The 27,853-nt window shown below is 44.5% G+C and overlaps 1 protein-coding gene across 1 annotated transcript in view; it reads right to left on the bottom strand.

Moving 5' to 3' along the window:
• LOC117406232 (dynein heavy chain domain-containing protein 1) overlaps nt 1–27,853 on the bottom strand; it is a 304,176-nt gene that overhangs the window by 120,523 nt on the left and 155,800 nt on the right. Inside the window, exons 23-25 of the mRNA XM_059029741.1 lie at nt 7,360–7,552; nt 4,682–4,973; nt 168–2,157 (exon numbers count right to left, since the gene is read on the bottom strand). Of these exons, the coding sequence (XP_058885724.1) occupies nt 168–2,157; nt 4,682–4,973; nt 7,360–7,552 (2,475 nt within the window). The remainder of the gene's footprint in view (nt 1–167; nt 2,158–4,681; nt 4,974–7,359; nt 7,553–27,853) is intronic.

The raw sequence follows: 27,853 nt of genomic DNA, 5'->3' as shown, positions 1-27,853 counted from the left end.
AGTTTAGTTAGCGCCTGAAGAAAGGCTAGGTTTTGTTTTGTGTGTTTATTTTTGTTTGAAATAACAGTTTGCTAAATAAACGTACGCCACGGCGTTTAAAGAGCACTACCCTTGTTTCGTGTATAATTAAAGTGACAGACAACAATTTTGTTACTCATTAACTTTACCTTTCTAGCACCTGCTCCGGTTTAAGTTCCCTCCTTGTATTCCTGGTTGCTGCTGTGAGTTTTTGTACCACGTCACTCAGCTCATGTTTGGTGTAGAGCCCTGGAAAGGTACCTTCTGCCATCACAGCCAGCAGGTCATCTATGGCTGGCCCACCTATCCCCTCATGCACCAGAATAACTGCACTTTCTCCAAGGATCCCTGTGTTGAAGCTGGCTTCCTTCAGCACATTCCTGACCTCTGATCTCTCCTCCAAGATGCCACCAGGTTTAACCTCGAACAGTTGTGAGCTGGTGAGATGGACAGCCATTCGTGCTACAGTTTGTCGTCCTGTAGCATGGTTCAGCCCAAACAGGGCAGCATGACCTCCAGGTAGAAGCAATGCCCTGTAGATATGGGCCAGCTGGCACACTCCTTCCCTGAAAATGGCAAACTCAGGTATGGGCATAACAACAGAACCCTTAGCTCCCTCTTCCTGTCGACACTGGATTGCAGCAGAGAGCTGCTTGGCAAAGGCATCCAGATCTTTCTCCTGGTATAGGCTCTTTTTTAGGCTGCCTAGGTTCTGCTGAACAGGACAGTTATAAAAATCTGTGCTAAATATGATACCTTGTAATGTGGTTTCAATACCCTGAAGCAAATGCAGAGGGACAAAAGGACCCTTGGGTCCCTGGCTCTGCACCTGAGGGACAACACCTGACTTAAACTGTTTTCCCTTTTTACCTCTCCTAGATAGTGCAGGTGAAGTTTTCCCATATAAGGAATCTGTCCCATGTGGCTTCTCCTGTTTAGGACGAAAAGGCTGTAGAAGCAGCAATGGTGTTGGAACACTCTCTGACACCACTGAACCTCTTCTTGAGCTTTCAGCTGCCATTATTGGTTCTTTCAGCTCTGAGGAATCACAGTTCTCACAGTCTTTATCCCTTCCATGTTTCTGCTCTTTATGATCTTCTAAAGCCCTTGTGGAGAAGTTCTTCCTAATTTCCCCTTCATTCCCTTTCTCCCATGTGCATTCCTCAGGCTCCTTGGGATTCTCCAGACTTGGGTTGCTTCGTTCGTCTGATGAATCATCAACCTCTACATCCCCTATCCTCTGTGATGATGCTGTGGGTCTCTCGATTGTTGAGGCTTCTTCAAGGGCATTTTCCCAGAATCTGGGTAATGACCCAGAATCTGGGTAATGTTCTTGGGAAGATGGCTCTTCTTGTTCTGGCAGTGGCAGCTGGCCCTTAGCAGGTTCCCCAGATCTTTCACTGGTTGTCTCCTTGGGTTGAGGGGTGCTAGGCTGATGCTCTTTGGGCCTAGTAGGCCTTTGCTGCTGTTCTGCAGTCAGAGAAACAACACCCTTGCAGCAGAAATACTTTTGCGAAACATTTGCCAACAGAGAGGCTAGAAGCCCCATTTCATGCTCCTTTGAGAGACGGTCTCCAAAGGTGCGAAATGATTCATGTATCCATAGACGAACAATAGTGAAAGCAGTTATTGTGGAGTTGTGTACTTGTATAGTGGGGTTAAAATTGACACTAAATGGCTGTGTAGCACGAGGTGTCATCAGGAACATGCCATTGAACACCTTCTCAAGATCATTGAAGAAGAACAGAAGGTAGGGCTTGTCTGTAGACGACCGGAAGCGCTCTTTGACTGCAGTGTAGAGGTCAAAGGTTGCTTCAATGATGCAGATGCCTAATTCTGACACATGGAATTTAGCAATCGCTGGGAAGTCCTTAAGCCAAAGCTGTATCCTGGGAGAATATATAGATACTAGTAGTTCATTAGTCGGACACGGCAATGCTAGCACAGAAAAGAGTCGGGAGAGGCGAGAAGAAATGCAGCTTCTGTCAATGTCCTGTACGGGTGTTGCACAGGTAACCAGGTAATTGAGAGCTCCAGAGTTAAACAGCCTGAAGTGAAGACCATCAGGACTAGAAACCCCACCCATAGTCATACACTGCCGCAAGGTCTCCAGCACAGGGGGCACTTTTGAAACTACATCTGCAAGGGGTAGGGGAAAAAAAAAAACACTCATAGAACAACTGTACCACTGTAAAAACATCATATATTGTGTACTTTTAATGAAAACTCAAATAGAAGTTCAAACATATTTTCTGGTCCATCATAATGAGTATTGACCATAATTCCAATCTCAACAGCAGCTTCTGAGACATATTTAATGTTAGATTTGGGCCCATATTCATAAAATGTACTATCTAGAATGATAATTCCTGTTGGTATGTAATGCATGGGGAGGTAGTAGTAATTTGATGTATGATTTAAAACAATCTAAGCAGTTTTACTGCCTCTGTCCGGCAACATTTTTGTAAAACAAACCCCCAAAAAACTACAAACCCTAGAATGATAAATACTTTGATGTATGATTTAAGACAATCTGAGTCCGGGCACTTTTGTCTCCATCCAGCTTTCACCACCCACTCCCCTGAAAAGCGTGCTGCCTCTTCTCTGTCATATTCCTTGTGTTGTTTGCAAATCATCTGTTTTTTTTTTCTTTTTGGGGGGGTGGGGGGGGGTTGCAACCCGGTATAAATCTCCACATTTTTGTAAAATTACTTTACACTTACTTCAAAGATGCAATCGCCATGGTTTAAATGTAAACTTTTGGTATTATAAACTAAATCTACTTTTTAGACATAAAAACAGTATAAAAACCATCAAAAAACTAAATAGCTCAAGTGAAAAGCCAATATGTTAGTAAGACATAAGCAATCATCCCTTAAATCTATATAGTTTTATATTTAAATATTTAAATATTTTACACTGATTAAACTGATTATTGACATAACAAATAATAGTTTTTTGTTCAAGCAATTGGGCTTTTTCAAAAAAGTAATACGTAATGTGAGGACATGGCTGTTTTTATACTGTTTTGATGTCTTAAAAGTACATTTTGTTCATACTGAAAGTCCACAGTTAAACCACGGTGATGAATAAATGAATAGTGTAAGTAATCACACTGACAAAATTCAATGAAACACTGACACATTTGCATATCTCAATTAGAGTCCTGCATCGTGTCGGGTACCCACGGGGCCCGCAGGTGACCCGCAAAAGCAGGTCAGGTTCGGGTCGGAACATTAACTTATTCGTGGTTTGCACGAATTTGAATCACCAAAAACGTTTTCTGTCCTTTCAGCGTACTCGTCTCAAACCCTTTCCCAAAAAACATATTAGAAGGTAAATGTGCCAGTAGTTCCAGTGCTAAAGCAGGAGGCGATTAGGGAGAAGTCAGCTGACTAAGCGGTGTTGTTCTTGCTTGTTTGATACGTTGCAAGATCTTTTTATCGTGTCTGCTTGGTGATATTAAAAATGTTTGTGAACGAGGTGAAACAAAAGATAGCGCAGGGTTTATATCATGTAGGATAATAGTTCAAGAGGTAAATTAGAAGTGTGGAATTATTTTGGAATCATAGTGAATGAAAATAATGAACATGTGACTGGATTCATTATATTTTTTGTAAACGACAGCCACAAGACTGGTACATCATCTCTGCGAAAGCACAGGTGTAGCTCCCTTTCAACTGGTGGCATGAAAGGAATAGACAAGTATTTTATAGTACAGTAAGTAGAGACAGTTAAAATGTTACAATGTTAAAATATATGCAGACCACTAGAGAAAGCTACCACACTGTATAGCCTATTGTAAAAACTCAATCCGTGGAGAATGGTAGAGATATCTATGTGTGAATGTGAGAGCGTGAGAGAGTCATTTGACGCAGGCAGGCAGAGAAACACTTGCGGGTGTGGGCCGGGTTGCAGGTCTTATTAAAGCGGGTTGGTTCGGGGGTAAGAAGACGGTGTTGCAGCGGGTTGCGGGTTCGGGTCGGGTCCTGTAGTAGCGGGTCCACCTCGGAAGCGGGTTGTAAAAATCGACCCCGCGCAGGACTCTAATCTCAATATAATGCAAATTCGGCATGAAGGGAGGTTTCAGTTCGGAGTGACTTTTTGTAAGCATTATAAATATTTGTTCACCACTGTTAGAAAATGGACTTTTCTTGCATTTTTTAAATGCAAGCCTGTGAACGTGAGAGTAGGCCTATATCTGTACACTTTCTTTAAGCACTTGCCCACAGGACTACTGAGACATAGACATCAATTAGTCCTCATTAGTTTTAATTCGCCTCGGGTGAATGGGCAGTCGTTAGTATTGCTGAAACACTTTCCAGCATGGTGATGTAGAGTCGTTATCAGCATGAGTTTTGTGTACCATGTGAAATATTTCTGGGGGCACTCAACCACAGTAATCCACAAAACACTAAAGAAATGGGGGGGGGCTTGATTAAGTTGGGGTTTGATCTTTTAGTGCCAGCAGGCTCGCTGGTGCTAAACTGTTTTGAAAGTTTCAATAAACGATTTGCACACCTGTTCATATAGCACCACTAGCTTTTTTTATGTAAGACTCTACCAGTTTAATGTATTTGAAATTAAATTAAAATGTTGTATTAACTACACCCTATTATAATATGATGTAGTTCTAATTTTCCCTGCTGTACTGGAGACTTACCACAGGAAGCTGCATGGATATCATCGATAAAAAGTTGTAGGCTTGGGTTCTTGGTCCCATAGTGGGAGGCATAAGCTGGGGAGGGCTTGGGGTTTGAGCACCCTCTGCTTTCCAGCACACTGCGCAGATAAACTGCCCCAAGGCAGGGGCTGACGGGAAGGCGGAGGTGTGATCGATGACGCCGGAGTAGGGCCTGGCAGAGGGTGGTTTTTCCGACCCCTGATTCTCCAACTAACATGGCTGGCTGTCCAGAGTGCAGCAGTACATCTATCAAGTAGACATATCTCGCATACTGCAGACAGGAAAGGGGAGGTTAAGTTATTATTCACAACATAGAAGTAATATAATACAACAAACAAATTATAATACAAAACAATATAACATTATTTTTTGCACACTCACACACTTGCCAATTCTGGACCTTTTTATACAATAGCTTCCAACATTCCTTTAATTTATACCCCTCTTTACCTTTCAGTAAAAGTGTAAAAGAGTAAAAGTTTTAAAGACGCCATCAGCTATTCATGAATATGAAACCATATTTTAGATTTCCCCTTTTTCCACCCACCCCTACCTTTCCAACAACTGATAATCCCCCAACATTAACATCATCATAATTAAGGGTGTATTTTTTACATGGTTATCAAGCATTTCACGATTTCCGTGAAATTTATCCATTGCCGTGTAATATGTAGTTCCTGGTAAAAATTCTAATTTCTGAAAGAATAGTGCAAATATAGTACATATTTTGTATCATTTAAAAATAAATACAGCAAACATTTGCTGCCAGTAAATGACTGAACACACTGTGTAGAGTTGCACGATTTCTTTAAAATGTCTTCAACAAAAAAGACAGCAGCTGTATCAAAGATCGGAAATATTTCTGCTAAAGATCGTTCTGTCCAGTACAAGAAAGTACATTTTTAGTTTTACACTTGTGGAGAGGCAAAAAGATCGAGTCACTGAGTTGGTAAGGACGAATTTCATGTCTATGGTAATGTGTAGTTTTGTGCTTCATGCAGCAAGGCTGTAGATTACACTCATAGGCATACCATTGTAGAACATATGGGAAGCACTAAACATAAAATGAATGAAAGGAAGCGGAAACAAGAGGCCGAAACAATATGGCCATTGAAAACAGTAAAGAAACAGACCACTGTGTCTGGATCATTACAGTGTTTTACAACTGCCAAAGAACAGCGTGAAACTCTAATTTCAGATTTTGTCCAAATGTGCGTAAAAGCCAACATTTCTCTGTACAAAGGATCAACCAGCAGTTCGAGATTTTTTGAGCGAGCATGTTAAGGGAGACGGTGCCATTCCCAAATCAGACTAATTGTATTCCCATTACTTGCTGCTTCGTTTTGTAGAGGGAAATAAAAAGCCTTTTCAGTGATGTGGGAGAACTTAATTGCCATGATTACCAATGAAACTACCGAATACTGGAACAGACCGTTTTTTAATATTTTAATTTCAAGTGGTTATGTACTTCCAGTTCTATCTTGGCTTTGTGAAGCATGAATGTGTGGAGCAGGGGGATACAAATGTTCTGCGAGAACCAGCCTGTTAGGAAGACTGTACACTGACCTGAAATACATTGCAGAGAACTGTGAGCCCCTGGTGTGACTGTACTGGACCTTTTACAGTCCCAAAAACACCTAATACACAAAGGTTACAACATTGTGCTGGATTTAGTTTCACGGTTGGCGCATCTTGCATCATCATCTGATTGCGTGCCTGGTTCTACAGCTGCTCAAAAGGCAGCTGATAAACTGAGACTGTACAGCCTCAACACTAAGCAACCTGCCACTGATTTTCTCCATGCTGTTCATGTCCTGGATCCTAAACAAATTGCCGCTATTTGTACGGACTATGAGACTGTGAAGCTGCAGTCAAAGCTATCTGAGGAATGCAACAAAGAATGGCCAGTATATGTACAGATGGCCAAAGAGTCGTCTAACAATGTAAAGGATCCAGTTTCTTTCTGGAAGGCTGTTGAAGACTGCGTGCCTAACCTAACCAAGCACACAGTTGTTTTCCTCCAGCTGACAGTAAATTCAGCCCACGTGGAAGAAGTTTCAGCAAACAGGATTCTTTTCTGTGCTCAACACCAGTGTCTCAATGATGACAGTCTGTCTGGAATGCTGCAGCTCTGTTTTAACAATAGCCATCCGGATGCCAAAGACTAACTCGCAGATGAACTAATATGAATACTACTTTTGGGGTTTTATTATTACTACACAGAAGTATTTGTAATGTTTGAAGTAAAATGGTAAGTTTGTTTATTGTATTGATTGATGGCACTGGTGAGCTTGTAACTTCTATAGAATTTGAACTTCCTGTATTAACTGTTATTCAGTAGTACTGTTGAGTTTCTATAATGTGTCAGGGGAACTCAATTTGTGCCAGAGGAACTAGGATCCCTGATTATAAAATGTGATTTTGAATGTGATAACATTATTTTTTCTGCTTTAATAAATATGTTTAACCGTGAAATATCTTGAAATACCTATTTTTCCACAGTGAAATGCAGTGAAATGAGCCATTTTTGACTGTGAAAAGATACTGCCCCAATCATAATGTAGTGTGGTGTTTACAATTTTTTTCAATAATTTGTATCTTACATGTGTTTAGGAGTTTTAGCTTCATTACCAAATAAAATTATGCTTTAAAGGTACCTCAGAAACAGCTGTGTAGCCTGGTGGAAGTGGTTTCATTCTTTCCTTCAGAAAGGACTCGTTCAACTTTTCAAGGATTCCCTCTGCTGGATTAATGAAGTAATCATAGACAGTTCCAACAGATGGCACCTTAATGCTGTAACGGCTTCCCAACAGTATATCTCTGGCAAATGTGTCAAACTGCACCCAGCACCTGCAAACCCAATGTTAGAACACAGAACTGTTAAAAAATTACATTCAGTGACATTTATTTATAGATAAAAATTAAAAGTCATCAGTAATATACAATGGTTGATCAATATGACCTACAGTGTTTGTCCGCAAATGTAACAAAGTTTGACATACAGAAATATTGACAGATGTCTTTATATACCTCCAATATTCTCTTACTCCCAATAGCTTGGGCTAAAGTATGTCCAGACCAAGATCATCATGACTGAATAAGCTCTTCTCTAGATATTTGTTTTAACTTGGTGCCTCCATACACCCCCAAGATATTCTGATTCCCTTAATAATAATAATAATAATAATAATAATAATAATAATAATAATAATAATAATAATAATAAATAAAAAAAAAAACTTTGTGGTGGTGGATGAAAGATTAGTTTATTAGATTATATACAAAAAGATATGTAACTAGAAATAATATCAGAGTCACTAACAAACAATAAAGCCCATAAAGTTGCCATGCCCCTGGAGGAATGGGCAGTGAACTATCTGGAGGGGGCAAGTTGGCCAGCTCATAGGTAGTCCTGACTCTGTCTGCTATCCATTTGGACAGCCTCTGCTTAGTCAGGGCAAAACATTGTTAGGACTGCCTCCTTTTTACTACTTTTCACCCTGTCAACGTAGTACACCAGGGCCCGCAGCTCCCTGTCAAACTGGAAGGAGGTGGATGGAAGCCTCCAGTTCCACAGACTGGTTGACATGGAATTCCTTCTGCAAAAGGATTGGTACAGAGCGTAACCTTTGTCCTGGCCTCTGTAAAAATTAATCAGGCTCTCGCTAAGAGGTCCGTCGCTGTTTATCACCTCCGGGCAGATATACTGCCCGCAGTGAGAGGAGGTTCTCGTGTGCCCAAAGCAAAAGCTTGTGGGCCACGCGACTGAGACTAGTGGCCGGTGGGCATCTGCCTGAGATGGGGACTGGGCACAAATAAGTACTCTGTCTCAATGGGGCCAGGATAGCTTCCATGCACTTACAAAAAGCACAGACAGCTAGAGAGGCCAAACGGCAAGACCCGGAAATCGTACACTGTTACCTGAAAGGCGAACCACAGATACTTCCTGTGTGCTGGTTTCATAGGGATGTGGAAATAGACGTCCTTGAGGTCCACCGTGGTGAACCAGTCGCCTTTGCCCGATTGACTGCAACAGTTGTTGCATCATCAACATTTTTAACATCCTTTGGCTCAGATACAGATTGACCTGTCTGAGGTCGCGGATTTGTCTGATGCCACCATCCCGCTTAGGCACCAGGAAGTACCTGGAATAGAACCCATACAAATAGCCTGCTTTTGCAGCAGAGCTGCTACCTCCTGCGGCGTCTTGCGGGTCCGTGACTGCTGTTGGAGTCAAGCCCGAAAGGGAGGGGGACCGTGCTTGAACTGCAGAGAGTAGCCAGTTTGAATGGTAGTAAGCACCTAGATGTCCATGGTGTACTGATGCCAATACTCCAGATGGCTCCCTGAAAAGGGGCCCTTGGCCTGTGGCAGCAAACCCCTAGGACCACTGCTCACCTTGTGGCTTGGTCTGAGGTTTTGTCTCTATGCCGGGCGGCGGAACTTATTATAGGCTCTGCGGCGCAGCTCGGAATACCACCCAGCCGGCTGTGCCAGTCTCTGAGACTGCTGGGGCCTGGGGTGCCAGTTTGCTGCTGATTTGCACTCTGGGGTGGTCACTTGGTATGCCCAGGTAAAATAGGGGCATCCAACAGTGGCACTTTGTCCCTATCACCTCCGAGACCCGACACTGCTTACTGGGCCAGATAGCATCCTTGGACAGCAGTGCAAAATTAGGCGACTGTACCAATGCAGCAATAGAAGCCTCTACTGCTGGAAACTAGGCCATAGACCGGGAAACAGCAGGAGCTGTATCCGTGTGACCCCAGGATGACTGGATCTCAAAGAGAAAATCCGAGTGCACTGGAGGGGACACGGGAGAGGTGGCAGGCTTGTCATTGAAGATTGACTACCTTGACTCAAGTTCTGTAGACCAGGGCACCTGCTAGACTGCAGTGGCCCTCTTGATCAATGGCAGAAGCTCTGCTGACAGGGACAGCTTAAGAACATAAGAACGTTTACAAACGAGAGGAGGCCATTCAGCCCATCTTGCTCGTTTGGTTGTTAGTAGCTTATTGATCCCAGAATCTCATCAAGCAGCTTCTTGAAGGATCCCAGGGTGCCAGCTTCAACAACATTACTGGGGAGTTGGTTCCAGACCCTCACAATTCTCTGTGTAAAAAAGTACCTCCTATTTTCTGTTTTGAATGCCCCTTTATCTAATCTCCATTTGTGACCCCTGGTCCTTGTTTCTTTTTTCAGTTCAAAGAAGTCCCCTGGGTCGACATTGTCTATACCTTTTAGGATTTTGAATGTTTGAATCAGATTGCCGCATAGTCTTCTTTGTTCAAGACTGAATAGATTCAATTCTTTTAGCCTGTCTGCATACGACATGCCTTTTAAACCTGGGATAATTCTGGTTGCTTTTCTTTGCACTCTTTCTAGAGCAGCAATATCCTTTTTGTAACGAGGTGACCAGAACTGAACACAATATTCTAGGTGAGGTCTTACTAATGCATTGTAGAGTTTTAACATTACTTCCCTTGATTTAAATTCAACACTTCTCACAATATATCCAAGCATCTTGTTAGCCTTTTTTATAGCTTCCCCACATTGTCTAGATGAAGACATTTCTGAGTCAACATAAACTCCTAGGTCTTTTTCATAGTTCCCTTCTTCAATTTCACTATCTCCCATATGATATTTATAATGCACATTTTTATTGCCCGCTTGCAATACTTTACACTTTTCTCTATTAAATTTCATTTGCCATGTGTCTGCCCAATTCTAAATGCTGTCTAGATCATTTTGAATGACCTTTGTTAATTCAACAGTGTTTGCCACTCCTCCTATTTTTGTGTCGTCTGCAAATTTAACGAGTTTGCTTACTATACCAGAGTCTAAATCATTAATGTAGATTAGGAATAGCAGAGGACCTAATACTGATCCCTGTGGTACACCACTGGTTACCTCACTCCATTTTGAAGTTTCTCCTCTAATCAGTACTTTATGTTTTCTACCTGTTAACCACTCCCTAATCCATGTGCATGCATTTCCTTGAATCCCTACTGTGTTCAGTTTGAGAATTAATCTTTTATGCGGGACTTTGTCAAAAGCTTTCTGGAAATCTAAATAGACCATGTCGTATGCTTTGCAGTTATCCATTTTCAATGTTGCATCCTCAAAAAAGTCAAGTAGGTTAGTTAGACATGATCTCCCTTTCCTAAAACCATGCTGGCTGTCTCCCAGGATATTGTTACCATATAGGTAATTTTCCATTTTGGATCTTATTATAGTTTCCATAAGTTTACATATAATAGAAGTCAGGCTTACTGGTCTGTAGTTACCTGGTTCGGTTTTGTCTCCCTTTTTGTGGATCGGTATTACGTTTGCTATTTTCCAGTCTGTTGGTACAACCCCTGTGTCAAGAGACTGTTGCATGATCTTTGTTAGCGGTTTGTAAATAACTTCTTTCATTTCTTTGAGTACTATTGGGAGGATCTCATCTGGCCCAGGGGATTTGTTTATTTTAAGAGCTCCTAGTCCCTTTAACACTTCTGCCTCTGTTATGCTAAAGTTATTTAAAATTGGATAGGAACAGGGGACGTGCTGTCTGACTCCACGTCCTCAGACGGGAACGGCAGCTCCTGTTCACCACCTCCTCAGAGGCGACGATGTAGAGTGTGTTATCCTGCTGCCAATCTGCACTCAGCCCCCTGGAACCTCAAAGGGATAAGTGGGGCAAGTGCTGAACATTTATGCAGCAACTCTGCGAGGACAGTTCCTTTGTGTGAAACTGCTGCCCAGAGTTTCTCCATTTGCTCCGAGTCCGCAGATCGCTTGGACCAGTGACTCTTCCTCAGAGGAGGAGAAAGAGCAGAAGATGAGAAAGACCGTGAAGGTGGCTTCATATATGGGCTTTCTCATGTGCGTCTCTCCCTTGGCACAGAGCCATGGGGTGGGGACACAGCCTCCTCTCTGACAGAGGGTTATGGGGAAGAGTGCTGTGCAGGAGTGAGGGACACATGTATAGCTGTGGGAGAGACGTTTCCGCAGCGTACGCGTGGAGATATGCACACAAAACTCGCAGAAACTTTGCATTTCTCACAGGGATAAAACCCAGGCATTATGCAAATAGCAAGCAGTGTACAGTAAAAATGTACAGGTACTGCCTCAGTTGCTACAGACAGCAACGGGGTTGTTCAAGACCTAACAAAACTTGCTTCGTACCAGACTGGGGATATAAACACCGGTCAGTAGCAGATCGGAACCTGGACGGTACATACCAGTGCGGCAACCTCGGTCCTGGTTCGGTATGGACGGTACTGGTTTGGGAATGGAGCGGGTAGGTGACGTCTGTACTCGGTTCGTAGTTACCTTGGGTAGCAATGTACAGGGATGCCCACTTGTGCAAGATACTGGCAACACCACTCAGTCAGTACCCACACAAGACTGAGGGAAGCCTGCTTGCTACTAAGAGCCCTCTAATATGAAAGCTGTCACCAAAACAGCATCAAGACGCTGTGGGAGGGATTCCCGAAGCAGCTTTTTAGTCCTGTGCAGTGCTGCTGCTCTCACTACACCGCTGCACAATGCAATGCAGACAAGCCTGCGTGCTGTGGGACATATTCCCTGAATATGATAATAATACATGAACGTGTATTAGGAATGTAACTGGATTCATTAATGAAACTGTGTGTCTTGAGAAGGGGGCCTCTGGCTTGCAGACATACTGAACTATGTGACCTACTGATTAGAGAACCTGCGCATGAACTGGATTAGGCTGAGCGGACAGTTGAATTATGTACAGATAATTCACACGTGCAACAACAATCGTTTTGACGCGAGGAAGTCATAAACTAGCGATATCCCAGTGGAAAAGGACATTAAAACATCAAAGGACTGTGAGTTTAAAAAAAGGCAAGATACACAAATGATCTCATGAAAGTGGATATCTAGCAGAGTGAATGGGACTATAAATGTCCAAGCCAAACGAAACATTTTGCGCTCCACATCGAATGCTAAACAAGGTGCTGTCACTCTGTTAAACAAAGCTGCAACCTAAAAACAGAATCAAGACAGGACTCTGCCTGAAAACAGACCCAAGATGAGGAAGCAAGCTGCAAGCAAGCAACGAGACTGAGGCCCAGTGATTCTATCGAGAATTGAAAGCTTTGTTGCCGAGTTTGATCCAGTGTAGAATTGAAGACTTTGTTGTGGAGAAGAGAGTTTTTGTACTGGACACTTCATTAGATTGAGTCTCCAAAACAGCAGACCAAAAGTCTAAGCTTCATGGAACCGTTGAGTATAATTCCAGTTGCATTTTCCTTTCATGGAACTAAATTAATTAATTGTAACACATTCATATAAAATTGTACTGTTAATTATTTAGTTTGCACACTTTGCGTGTGAAATAACTTTTAGTGAAACTTGATGAAGTAACTATAAGTAATCTACCTCATATTGTTGTATGGAGAATTTCTTTAAAAGTAAACTTGCTATATACTTAATCTGTATACCATTAATAAGCTTAATGTGATATATTCTAAGATTGTCTGTATCATCTCAGTTGAGGCAGTGTGCTTGGATGTGGGCGTGTGTGTGTGAGCAAGCTACTAAGTCACAGCCTGCTTGCTTGCTTGAGTGCTGCTGGTGTGTGAGAAGACAGGCGGTGTCATATTTCAATTGCCTGCTAGTCAAGCCGTGAGAGTTTTTGAACTGTGTTTTGTGCTTAGAGACTAAGACATTTACTTTCTGACTTTTCTCTTTTCTGTTTATTATTTTGTGTACTTAATAAAATACTACTACTGGTTAAACATTACTTGTGTCTGCGCGTGAATGTGTGTTCATAGTAAATCCTCGATCTTTGTAACATGTCAATTAAATATTGTTAGTAAGAGAACTAATCAACCCAGATAAACATTAAATTATCAGTTATTGAACTGTTCATACAGTGTAGTCTCTGTGAAAACAGAAAAAAATTATGAGAAAATAAATTATTTCTCACATACAATAATACAGTAATACAATTACATTGCTTGATCCCTGGGAAGGGGCGACTCAAGCCGCCGGCATCATGCAGGGCACAAGGGTGCAGCAGGATGTAACAAACAACAAGCTGTACTGCACAAATACGTGTAATTAATAAAACTAGTACAGCAATTAGTTGTAATTTGTGTAAAACACAATAATGTGAAAATGTTATAACAGAAAAAGTAACAAGTACTTATCTGAATAGGCTCTCCAGTCAGGGCACTTCTTGAAAGGAAAAATGGAGATGAGATCTGTGAGTGCAGTTCATTTATGTCCTCGGGGGCGGGACATGACTGCGTCACAGGCTCTGTGAGCAACTTTGTTATATGTTATTCAGGTTTCGGGTCTTAAAGAGGTTACTACCCATTAGGTAATGGTTACATTTCATACTTGAAAGACATCCCTAACATCACATTCCCCTAATGCTGTCACTTTAATATCAGCCCTGACTGAGGCATTGTGACCCGGGTGGCTTGTGGGTGACCAGGAAGAGAATGGACACAGACAGTACTACGGGGTATGAAGCACTGGAGCACATGTTTAATAAAAAATAAAAGGTTTAAACAGAAAACAAAACACTTTCACCAAAAAGAAAAGGCACAGTGCCCAAAACAAACAAAGCAGACACAGAACAAACAAATATCGTGCTGGTGTAAAACCAGCATGGGTAGCAATTGTTTTTTATATTATTCTCTTTCTCGCGACTCACGTCTCTCGTTCTGCCTCTGAACACACTGACCCCGTTCAGCCAAAGCTAAGGACTTTTATACATGTGACCATCTCCAGATTAGTAATAAATTAATTAATTCTGGAGATGGTCATATTCTGCATGAGTTTAGCATGGATGGGGAATTTTAACCCCATCCATGCTGTAAAACTAATTAACAATAAAACAACGTGTTTTTACGCACTAGACAATACATTTTAAATAATAATACAAAATACAAATACACACAGGGGCAGGGTGCACTCCGTCACAGGAATTAACAATGTTTTTTACAAAGAATTTCCTGCCTTTTTGAGAATATATATATATATATATATATATATATATATATATATATATATATATATATATATATATATATCTATATATATATATATATATATCTATATATATATATATATATATATATTGTAACAGGGGAGGTCTGTGCTGACTATCTGGTGTATACGTGGTTCTGCAGGAAGAGGGCAGCAGCCACGTAAGATTCGCCTGTCAGTCATGGCGATGACACGGAGAGGTGGGGAAGAGGGTGTGTTGGCTTTCCCTCTCTCTGAGTGGCTGAGAGGCGGGCCTTGGGGGATCGCTCGGCCCATAAGAACTGCGCTTGGTTGTGCATTCAGGTGGCCGGAGAGAGGATACCCAGTGACGCTGGCGGAAGACGCCAGTGTAAACAAAGAGCAGGCAAACATGGCTGAGTGAGACAGCCTGCCTTAAAAGAAACTAAAAAGTAAAATAAATAATTATGTACCCGAGGGGACGTGTGTAGTTATACAGGGAACTCTGGCCACCACAGTGTATAGAAAATAGCTGAGCGTAGGTCGGAGGCCCGTACTGACCGGCTTATTTTATCTTTTTATTTCGCCTTTGGTTTTCATTATTATTTTAGAGCACCTGTGTGTGCTGTCAGATAAGTGCAACCCCTGCTTACCATATTTGGTATAAGGGGAGTTGCAGCACCAGCGCCATCTGGCGACAAATAATACAAATAAAAAAAATTAAATTCCCAAAATAAAACTGGGCACCCGTGTGGTGTTTCAAATAAAACCTTCTGTCACCCGTGTGTGTCAGTGAATTGCCCACCACCCTTCCACACATGGTGTCAGAGTGGGATTCACTGGCACTGCCCAACCAAAGCAGCGCAATAGCAGAGGGAGGCAGAATAGACCCGCAGCAATTCGCCGTTATGATGGACCTCCTGCGCCAAGCCCTAATGGAGGTAGTGCAGGGGAGGTGGCCGACCTGCGAGACCAGACCCAGGATTACTACGGCCGACGTAAATGACGGCAGAAGATCGACCTGAAGGCTATCTGGAGATCTTCGAGGCTATGGTGATCTCTGCCGGATGGGCCCAGTCACAGTGGGCTAGCTACCTCCTGCCCCAGCTGACGGGGGAGGCGCAGGCGGCGGCGAGGACCCTGGAGTACCCCACGATAAAAGCCGACATCCTCAACCGCGTGGGTGTGCGACTCAGGAGGGCTACTGCCACAAATTCCGCGAGGAGATCTTCTCTGTGGTGGAACACCCCAGGACCATCGTGCATTGCTTGCAGGATTACGACCGGGGATGGTTGAACCCGGGAGCCACCACCACTGCCAGGCTGGTGGAGGCAATCGTAGTCGAGCGGTTCCTGCAGTGCTTGGCTCCAGGACCGCACTTGTGGGTGCAACGGCAGACACCCGCCACCCTGGATCGGGCGATCCAACTGGCAGAGCAGTACCAGGCAGCAGAACCAACGCCCGCTAAGCTGCTTGGAAACAGCGCTACTCCAGCATCACACCCTCTACTGGCCCCAGGGAGGGCAAAGGGACTGGGGGGAGGGGTAGCCAGGTCTTTGGATGGAGTGTGGCGGTGGGAGCTCTCTCGGGCAGCCACCCTACCGTCGAGCCCCTAAGTCTGCTGCCAATGAGCTTGTGAAGGTTTTCTTCCGGGTGGGGATCCCCAAGGAAATACTGACCGACCAAGGCACCAACTTTATGTCCCGGCTAGTCCCCGAAACATGTAAACTTTTGGGGATTAAGACCATTAGGACCTCTGTCTTTCACCTCCAGACTGATGGTCTTGTGGAGCGTTTTAATAAGCCCCTCAAAAACATGTTGTGCAGATTTATTGACAGTGATGTGCTCTACTGGGACTAGCTGATTCCTCCCCTTCTCTTTGCTATCAGAGAGGTACCTCAGGCTTCTACAGGGTTTTCACCCTTCGAACTGCTGTATGGGCAGAGACCCCGGGGTGTGCTCGATCTGGTCAGAGAGATGTGGGAGGAGCAGCAGGACAATTCGACCAATACTGTCCGGTATGTGTTGGACCTGCGCAAACGTCTTGAGACTGTGGGAAAATGGGCACATGACAATTTGCAGCAGGCTCAGCACAGACAGGAAACCCAATATAACAGGGGGGCCTGGTTACGCACGTTTCACCTGGGGGATAAAGTGCTTCTATTGTTACCCAGCTCTGAGTCCAAACTTCTGGCGATGTGGCAAGGACCTTTTGAGGTTACACGCCGGGTTGGGACGGTGGATTATGAGATCTGCCAGCCGCAGCGATGGAGAGAAAAGCGCATTTATCATATAAACCTCTTGAAGCCCTGGTTGCAACAGGAAGGTTTGTTAGAGGCGCAAGCAGATGACGTCACAGACCTGGGACCTGATCTTTCTGTGTTGGCGAAAAAGGGGTCGGTACAGATTGCAAATAATCTGACACCAACACAGAAATGTCAGGCTCGGGAGCTGGTGGTGGAGTTTCCTGATGTGTTTTCTCCTGTCCCGGGGCAGACTCAAATAGCCCACCATCACATTGAGATTGAGCCGGGGGCGCCAGTTCGCCAGAGGCTGTACCACATACCTGAGCACAAAAGGCAGGTAATAAAGGCGGAGATTGACAAGATGCTCAGGGTGTAATAGAGGGGTCCCAAAGTGACTGGAACAGTCTGATTGTTTTAGTGGATAAGCCGGATGGGTCAACTCGATTTTGCATTGACTTCAGGCGAGTTAATGAAAAATCGAAGTTTGACGCTTATCCCATGCCCCGGGTAGATGAGTTGCTGGAGCGTCTAGGCACCGCTCATTTTATGACGACACTGGATTTAACGTAGGGGTTCGAAAGCCTTCAGGTTGTACCAATTTTGGACCATGCCCTTTGGGTTGCATGGAGCACCAGCCACTTTCCAACAGATGATGGATCACATTTGGCGGCCCCATCAGCAGTACGTCGCTGCTTACATAGATGACGTGGTTATCCACAGTGAGGACTGGCCGAGTCATCTGTGTAAGGTAGCGGCGGTGCTGCAATCCTTGCGGGAGACCAGGCTCACTGCTAACCCAAAGAAATGTGCCATTGGGAAGAGTGAGTCGGAGAATTTGGGGTATCGCGTAGGGAGTGGCCAGATCAGACCGCTGATTGCTAAGGTGAAAGCGACGACCAAAACCCAGGTGCGTTCTTTCTTGGCACTAGCAGGCTATTACGATCCCTACGACCAAAACCCAGGTGCGTTCTTTCTTGGGACTAGCAGGCTATTACAGGAATTTCATCCCGAGTGTCACCACGCTCACTGCTCCCTTGATAGACCTCACCCGGAAGGCTGCCCCAAATACGGTTCAGTGGACGGAACCTTGCCAGAGAGCCTTTCTCGCTTTGAAGCGAAGGCTGTGTAACAAGCCAGTGCTATGCAGTCCTGATTTCAGTAGGAGGTTCACCCTGCAGACGGATGCGTTAGAGACAGGTCTCGGGGCAGTGTTGTCTCAGGAGGTGAGGGGAAGCAAGCACAGGGTTAAAAGGAAGTCAGTCATCTAGAAAGGGGGCAGAACTTCAGTGCACTAACTTATCGACCCGGAAGGGAGATGATGTGGCAGCCGCGGATTGGAGGAGCGGCTGCAATCGTTTACCAAGGGGTCATGATTGACGGTACAAAAAGGGGACAAAGCGACGTAATCTGTTCTTTTGTTTTGGTTAACGCATTGAACCTGGAAGGACATGTATTATTGTATCATCAGTGTTTTGTTTGTTTGTCTAATTGTTACTTGTTGTTATTAGACGGCCAGAGGCCAGCATGTACCCTGAACATCAATGCACCAGAGCACAAAAAATTGTATATTCACTATGAGCACTACTGCACTCACTGAGGACTGGTGATCGTGTATGTGTATTGTGTGTGTGTCTTTTGATTATCGTGTACTTTATTTGGGACTGCCCTGTGCATTAACACTATGTAACACAATTTTTGTTCCTGGGTAGTAAGTGTTATTTCCTAATTGCTTATGCCTCAAAAGTATAGAAAATGGCTATTATTCCCCACAAACTTTGCTTTTGTGACCAGGACAGTGATATTTTGAAATTTACTTATTTCCAATGAGAAAACGGGCAAATTTGTGTCTTTTCGTTCACATAAAGTCAGAAAAAAACAACATATGAATCCAAATTAACATGTATTTATACTAAAGTAATACAAAAATGACTACAAAAGATTTAGAAGTGAGTAGTTTTTCGAGATCTACGATTATACTGTAAATCACTTTCACGAATCAGCCCCCAAATGTAGTCTCCCATCATGTTCTCGTTATACTGTCCTTGGTAGCGGCGTTCAAAGTCCAGTATATCCTGGTGGAAGTGCTCGCCTTGCTCCTCCGAGTACGCTCCCATGTTCTCCTTGAATTTATCAAGATGAGCATCAAGGATATGGACTTTGAGGGACATCCTACAGCCTATTGTGCCGTAGTTCTTCACCAGAGTCTCAACCAGCTCCACATAGTTTTCGGCCTTGTGATTGCCCAGGAAGCCCCAAACCACTGCGACAAAGCTGTTCCAAGCCGCTTTCTCCTTACTAGTGAGCTTCTTGGGGAATTCATTGCACTCCAGGATCTTCTTTATCTGTGGTCCGACGAAGACACCGGCTTTGACCTTTGCCTCCGACAGCTTAGGGAAGAAGTCTTGAAGGTACTTGAAGGCTGCCGACTCCTTATCTAGAGCTCTGACAAATTGTTTCATAAGGCCCAATTTGATGTGCAGTGCTGGCATCAGCACCTTCCGGGGGTCCACAAGTGGCTCCCATTTGACGTTGTTCCTCCCCACAGAGAACTCTGTCCGCTGTGGCCAGTCCCGCCTGTGGTAGTGCGCCTTGGTGTCCCTGCTGTCCCAAAGGCAAAGATAGCAGGGAAACTTGGTAAAACCACCTTGGAGACCCATCAGGAATGCCACCATTTTGAAGTCTCCTATGACCTTGATGCCATCTCAGAAAAATGCAGATATGTATCCACTTAGGCAGCTGGAACTAAACTGAACTGGTGGGCTTAAGGCCCCTGTATTCATACTACTATTTGTATTACTGGAAAGCTCTAGAAAGTTCTAGAAGTTACTCCAAGTTTACTCAGCACTGAATCTATCTGGAATGTTCTGGAAAATAGGTAAATTTCAAAATATCACTGTCCTGGTGTGGCGGAGTGTCCCGCCCCTATTTATTATTATTTGTATTTTTGTTTGCGGCGCGGGTAAAAGCGCTGCGTCTTTTATTGTTATATTTAAAAACCCTGTGAGGATGCATGGCTGATCAGCTACTGATTATTTAACTAGCTGACAGTCATGCATCCTTACCAAATGCGTGCAGACTCTGGCCGAGGGATAATAAGATAATTAACAACTAGTTAATCCCTCGGCCAGAGTATATAAACCTGCAGCTCTCTGCACTTGATGTTGGGTGTACAGAGGAGAGTACGGGGAGCGGAGAGAGCGAGTCACATTTGAAAAAAACAATTGCTAAAACGTGCTGGATTCTCCAGCACGACACTTACTTGTTTGTTTGTTGATTCGTTTGGCCCTCGTGCCCTTTTGTTTTGTGTTTTGTGTTTTGTGTTTTGTTTAAATATTTTGTTTGTTAATAAATACGCTGGTCCGTGACGTCATCCACTTCACCACTGCGAGCCAGACTGCCACATATGGTGTCCTGCGTGGGACAAACAACGCCTCCAACAGCCGGACCAGTAACAGCAAAGGAAGTTTTTTTTTGTGTTCGTTTTTTTCAAGTAGTGTTTTTTTGTGTTTGAAAAAAAAAAAAAAAAAAAAAATGGATAAAGTGGACGCCTACATGGAGAGGTGGCATGCACATCAGAGGGAGTTAAAGGAAGGAGGGGCTACATGGTGCCTCGCCTGCCTGGAGTATGGGCACCTCCCTGAGGTGTGCCCATATGAAGACCCCCTCTTTGTGCAGGCCTTTGATCGAGGTGAGGTGGAGACTGCGGAGGAGTGGATCCACCTGAAGGCCATACCATCGCCGCAGGTGGATCAGGAAACCTGCCTCATCTGCCTCAAAGGGGAGGAACCAGCCCAAATGAGGAAGGTGAGGAGAAGGAGGCAGAGAGGGGGAAAAGTGAGGAGGAAGCAGAGGGAGCCAAGGTGGTGCACCATGTGCATTGCCTATGGGCATGAGGACGAGGACTGCCCAGAGCAGGAGCCAGGGGATGAGGAGCCCGCACGTCCTGCGCCTGAGTGGGAGGAGCCTGCACGTCCTGCGCCTGAGTGGGAGGAGCCCGAACGTCCTGCGCCTGAGTGGGAGGAGCCCGAACGTCCTACGCCTGAGTGGGAGGAGCCCGAACTTCCTAAGCCCAAGAGGGGGGAGTCGGTGCGTCCACAGCCCAAAAGGGAGGAGTCGGTGCGTCCACAGCCCAAAAGGGAGGAGTCGGTGCGTCCACGGCCCAAAGAGAGGGAAGTCGGGGCTTCCACAGCCCTTGGACCCAAGCTGCAGTCCCAAGAGCCAGAAGGGGAGGAGTTACAGACTCAACCCCCTGAATTTTTCTGGGGGGGAGAAGGGCAGGATGCTGGTGTTCCCCAGCAGCCTCTATTTATGCTGCTGAAGGGAGCACGGCACACACCAGCCCAGCCGCCACAGCAGAGGGAGCCAGCACCGCCACAGCCTCCCTCTGAGTGGCCAGCATCCGCCCCATCGCCACTGCCTCCACCACAATCCCCTGCAAGAGAGGCAGAGCCGCACCAGTCCCCTGCAAGAGAGGTAGAGCTGCACCAGTCCCCTGCAACGTCAGGAGACTACACGCTGCTCCCACCTCCATCGCCAGGAGACTACACGCTGCTCCCACCTCCACCGCTTCCGTCACTAGAAGCAGAGCAGCAGGAGTTGCCTCTGCCTCTGCCACCTCTACCGCCAGGAGCAGAGCAGCGGGAGCTGCCTCTGCCTCCGCCACCTCCACCGCCAGGAGCAGAGCAGCAGGAACTGCCTCTGCCTCCGCCACCTCCACCAGCAGAGGGTGAATGCCTGCTGGTTCCGTCTCAAGCGCCGTGGGAGGACAGCTTACCACTCCCACCTCCGCCAGCAGAGGGTGAATACCTGCTGGTTCCGTCTCAAGCGCCGTGGGAGGACAGCTTACCGCTCCCAGCTCCACCAGCAGAGGGTGAATGCCTGCTGGTTCTGCCTCAACCGCCGTGGGAGGACTGCTTGCCCCTCCCACCTCCACCAGCAGAGGGTGAATGCCTGCTGGTTCTGCCTCAACCGCCGTGGGAGGACTGCTTGCCCCTCCCACTTCCACCAGCAGATGGTGAATACCTGCTGGTTCCGTCTCAGCCGCTGTGGGAGGACTGCTTTCCCCTCCCACCTCCACCAGCAGAGGGTGAATACCTGCTGGTTCCACACCCACCGTCATGGGAAGGACTGCTCCTGCCCTGCCTCGCACCACCCAGGGATGCCTGCCTCGCATCGCCTGGGGCTGCCTGTTGCTCCACATCGCCTGGAGAGCCACCAGCTACAGGGAGCGAGGGAGAAGTGGAGCTCCCGCTGCCGCCTCCATGGCCAGGGGCTCCCCTCCCGAGTTCACCTCCCGAGGGTCCGCTGCTGCCGTCGCCTCCCGAGGGTCCGCTGCCGTCGCCTCCCGAGGGTCCGCTGCCGCTGCCGTCGCCCCCCGAGGGTCCGCTGCCGCTGCCGTCGCCTCCCGAGGGTCTGCTGCCGTCGCCTGGGGTCGCCAGGGATCCTGCTTCGCCTGGGGTCGCCAGGGATCCTGCTTCGCCTGGGGTCACTACACTGTGGTCGGAGCCCCACGGAGGGGAGCTGCCGGCCATGAAGAAAGGGGGGGAGGTCAGGAGACCAGCTCCCCCAGCCGCACTTTCGCGGCCGGCCATGAAGAAGGGGGGGCAGGTCTGGAGACCACCCCCAAAAATTTTTGGGCCAGAGGAGCCGGCCGGTGCGCGGGCCTTTGGAACGCTACGGCTGTTTGGGTGGGAGGAGGACATCCCACCGTGGCCGCCACCTTTGGTCCGTTGCTGCCCCTGTTCCTGCGCCGGGACTGCTAACCGGGACTTTGGGGACTAAGGGGGGAGGTGGCCGAAAAGGCCATGTGTGCTGCGCACAAGGGGGGGCATGTGTGGCGGAGTGTCCCGCCCCTATTTATTATTATTTGTATTTTTGTTTGCGGCGCGGGTAAAAGCGCCGCGTCTTTTATTGTTATATTTAAAAACCCTGTGAGGATGCATGGCTGATCAGCTACTGATTATTTAACTAGCTGACAGTCATGCATCCTTACCAAATGCGTGCAGACTCTGGCCGAGGGATAATAAGATAATTAACAACTAGTTAATCCCTTGGCCAGAGTATATAAACCTGCAGCTCTCTGCACTTGATGTTGGGTGTACAGAGGAGAGTACGGGGAGCGGAGAGAGCGAGTCACATTTGAAAAAAACAATTGCTAAAACACTTAATTGTTTGTTTGTTGATTCGTTTGGCCCTCGTGCCCTTTTGTTTTGTGTTTTGTGTTTTGTGTTTTGTTTAAATATTTTGTTTGTTAATAAATACGCTGAGTGCTACTGCACTCAGCTTCACCCGCCCATCCACTGTTTTGGTGTCAGTTACTTCCTGGTCCGTGATGTCATCCACTTCACCACTGCGAGCCAGACTGCCACACCTGGTCACAAAAGCAAAGTTTGTGGGGAATAATAGCCATTTTCTATACTTTTGAGGCATAAGCAATTAGGAAATAACACTTACTACCCAGGAACAAAAAAAAAATAAATAAATTGTTACACAGTGTTAATTATACAGAGCAGTACACATTGTTGTGTATTGCCTGTGTTTCATTTATATTTTCTGTACTGCATCACCTTTACACCTGCGCACTGCAACCCACTTTGCCACAGGTGCATATTCCCTAAATATGATATTAATACCTAAACTGTATTAGAAATGTAACTGGACTAATTAATGAAACCTCTGTGTCTTGAAGAAAAGGGGGCCCTTTCCGCAGACATACTGAACTAGGTGACCAGGGCGAGGTCGAATCTGGACTGGATTAGGCTGAAAGGGCAGTTTAATTATGCACAGTTAATTCATAACTGCAACAACAAGCTTTTTGATGCAAGGAAGACATAAAGTATCTATGTCCTAGAGCAGAAAGGAACATTAAACATGGTTACATGACATAACAGCGAGTCCAAGACCATGCCGACATCACCGTGGGGGCCATTACCGCGCCGGCCATTACAGCGACTGCCCATAACAGTGCTACAACATCACCGCGCAGAACTACAATTCAATTCCCAGAAGACTCTGCAAGTTCACAAAAGCGTAACTTACCAGGAACTCAGACACCTGATGCAGTCAGAGCGGGTTTCACCACAGAGTCAACTCACCAGCCTCGTAAAAGGACCCAGCTGTCTTTCACTTGTTGCAGAATGATATTATATATATATATATATATATATATATATATATATATATATATATATATATATATATACACACACTATCGGTCAAAAGTTTTAGAACACCCCCATTTTTCCAGTTTTTATTGAAATTTAAGCAGTTCAAGTCCAGTGAATAACCTGAAATGGTACAAAGGTAAGCGGTAAACTGCCAGAGGTTAAAAAAAAAAGTTTAGGTTACCAAAAACTGAAAAATAATGTACATTTCAGAGTTATACAAAAAGGCCTTTTTCAGGGAACAAGCAATGGGTTAACAACTTACAGCTGTTCTGCAGCAATGGAAGCAAATTAAGCCTTGAAAGTCCTACAGGTGTCCCAACTTTTGTTGATTACTTACAAACCCTCTGTCTGTATAAAAGCAGTGTTGGAACAGACTGTGTTACTACACCCTCTTAAGCATTATTTGGACAGTATTGTACAGCAGGAAGTAGTATATTCCTCTCATAATGGCGAGAAAAAGGCAATTAACAAAGGAAGACAGACAGACCATTATAACCCTTAAAAGTGTAGGTCTTTCCTTTAGAGAAATTGCAAAGAAAGCCAAGGTGTCAGTGAGTACAGTTTCCTACACCATCAAAAGGCACTTGGAAACTGGAGGAAACTCTGACAGGAAGAAGTCTGGCAGACCCAAAGCCACAACAGAATCAGAAGACAAGTTGCGGTACATTGAGACATTAAACTGCGTAAATTTCAATAAAAACTGGAAAAATGGAGGTGTTCTAAAACTTTTGACCGGTAGTGTATATATATATATATATATATATATATATATATATATATATACAGTGCCTTGCGAAAGTATTCGGCCCCCTTGAACTTTGCGACCTTTTGCCACATTTCAGGCTTCAAACATAAAGATATGCCCATTCCTCCTTGCAAAACAGCTCAAGCTCAGTGAGGTTGGATGGAGAGCATTTGTGAACAGCAGTTTTCAGTTCTTTCCACAGATTCTCGATTGGATTCAGGTCTGGACTTTGACTTGGCCATTCTAACACCTGGATATGTTTATTTGTGAACCATTCCATGTAGATTTTGCTTTATGTTTTGGATCATTGTCTTGTTGGAAGACAAATCTCCGTCCCAGTCTCAGGTCTTTTGCAGACTCCATCAGGTTTTCTTCCAGAATGGTCCTGTATTTGGCTCCATCCATCTTCCCATCAATTTTAACCATCTTCCCTGTCCCTGCTGAAGAAAAGCAGGCCCAAACCATGATGCTGCCACCACCATGTTTGACAGTGGGGATGGTGTGTTCAGGGTGATGAGCTGTGTTGCTTTTACGCCAAACATAACGTTTTGCATTGTTGCCAAAAAGTTCGATTTTGGTTTCATCTGACCAGAGCACCTTCTTCCACATGTTTGGTGTGTCTCCCAGGTGGCTTGTGGCAAACTGTAAACAACACTTTTTATGGATATCTTTAAGAAATGGCTTTCTTCTTGCCACTCTTCCATAAAGGCCAGATTTGTGCAGAGTCTCCTATGGACAGAGTCTCCCACCTCAGCTGTAGATCTCTGCAGTTCATCCAGAGTGATCATGGGCCTCTTGGCTGCATCTCTGATCAGTCTTCTCCTTGTAGAGCTGAAAGTTTAGAGGGACGGCCAGGTCTTGGTAGATTTGCAGTGGTCTGATACTCCTTCCATTTCAATATTATCGCTTGCACAGTGCTCCTTGGGATGTTTAAAGCTTGGGAAATCTTTTTGTATCCAAATCCGGCTTTAAACTTCTCCACAACAGTATCTCGGACCTGCCTGGTGTGTTCCTTGTTCTTCATGATGCTCTCTGCGCTTTAAACGGACCTCTGAGACTATCACAGTGCAGGTGCATTTATACGGAGACTTGATTACACACAGGTGGATTCTATTTATCATCATTAGTCATTTAGGTCAACATTGGATCATTCAGAGATCCTCACTGAACTTCTGGAGAGAGTTTGCTGCACTGAAAGTAAAGGGGCTGAATAATTTTGCACGCCCAATTTTTCAGTTTTTTATTTGTTAAAAAAGTTTGAAATATCCAATAAATTTCGTTCCACTTCATGATTGTGTCCCACTTGTTGATTCATCACAAAAAATTACAGTTTCATATCTTTATGTTTGAAGCCTGAAATGTGGCAAAAGGTCGCAAAGTTCAAGGGGGCCGAATACTTTCGCAAGGCACTGTATATACATATATATATATATATATATATATATATATATATATATATATATATATATATATATATATATATATATATATTGTGAGGAAGCAGGTGGAGTGAGACAGCAGGGAGGGGGTTAAAACCTCCCTGCGAGAGAGAGAAAAGATGTGCGAATGCACTTGTTAATTGTTTTATTAATGATTATCCGCACCTGAGCGTTATTGGGCAGTTAAAAGGAGAGCAGTCAATCTGCTCAGGGCTGCTGAGGAGAAGGACATGGAATGGAGTACTCTGTGTCCTAGCAGTCCCAATGTAAGTCCTGTGCTGTGTTTAGCTGTGTAAAGCGTGTGTTTTGGTTGCTACGGGTAAACGGGGTATCCGTCCCGTGTTAGGAAGGGCGTTCCTGTATGTTTAGTTAGTGCTCGTATAAGAGCTAGGTGTTTGTTTTGTGTTTTTGTTTGTTTATTAAAAGTGCGCGGAAGCGCTGAACGCTATTTCTGTGCCTGGGTCAATTCTTAAAGGGGCAACGAACCCGAGAAGGTGACATCTTTTACAATATATATATATATATATATATATATATATATATATATATATATATATATATATATATATATATAATATTCTTTCTTGATTTTATATTCTTTCTTGATTTATATATTTTTAAAAAATCCATCCGATTCCACCCCAAAAATGTCACCTGAAAATCAGACTCCTAGAGATAAGGTGTCAGGACATAAGTTTAAGGCACTGGAGATTTTTTGATTTGTTCTTTATTTCTGAATACTGAATTGCTTGCAGTACCAATAAAAACTGTTGATGGCACTGTATTGCTGTTTATAATGTAACATGTATTTGGTACTTGAATGAAGGAGTTTGTTACTGTCTCGCTTTATAAAATGTCTTTGCTTGCAAGCCTCTGTCAGGTCGCAAAAAGAATTTGCAAGGCTGTAGTTGATGAATACAGTAAGATACACTAAAGGAATATTCAGAAATTGAACTGGGCAAACAGTTAAAGCCAAATAAAACTGCAAACATATTGTGGCTAATAAAAATATTTACTTGCACCATGTGCTAGTTTTAAATCTAACTCCAAATGTATTCATCATTTAGGTTGGCTAGAAACAAGCACAGTAGTCTTGTCAGCCTGTTAACACTAGAAGGACCGGAGATATACTCATACCTAGAAGCCCCGCAGCAGACTTTCTGACGGCTGTATTCAAAACACTGTAAATAGTAGCATAACGAACAGAGAGACAGTCGGATGCAAGTTATTTTTTTTTTTTAGTACGTTGCATAAACATCTGAAAATCCGAAATATATATACACACACACATATGAACATTTATTTTACAAAACAAGAAAATGTAAGTAAATAAACATCTGAACAGACATCAGTTTACAACATACATATTTATAAAACTGAAACGATAGCAATACATTTAACTTTTCAGCAGCAATCGGTTTATTATCAGATATGCAAAAGCAACTGAACAACACAAACTTAGAAGAAAACATTTTACAGAAGCGCACAGCACAAGAAGTTAAGTTTTTTTTCTTGTGTTTCGACAAAATGATATTCCTTTACCGTGAGTAAGAATGCGCTTCTCCACGCTGCCTTTCTGT

The sequence above is a fragment of the Acipenser ruthenus genome, chromosome 9, assembly GCF_902713425.1.
Source record: "Acipenser ruthenus chromosome 9, fAciRut3.2 maternal haplotype, whole genome shotgun sequence".
Classification (NCBI taxonomy): Eukaryota; Metazoa; Chordata; class Actinopteri; order Acipenseriformes; family Acipenseridae; genus Acipenser; species Acipenser ruthenus.
Note: the sequence above shows the minus strand (reverse complement) of the source record. Positions and strands in the feature narration are given on the sequence as shown.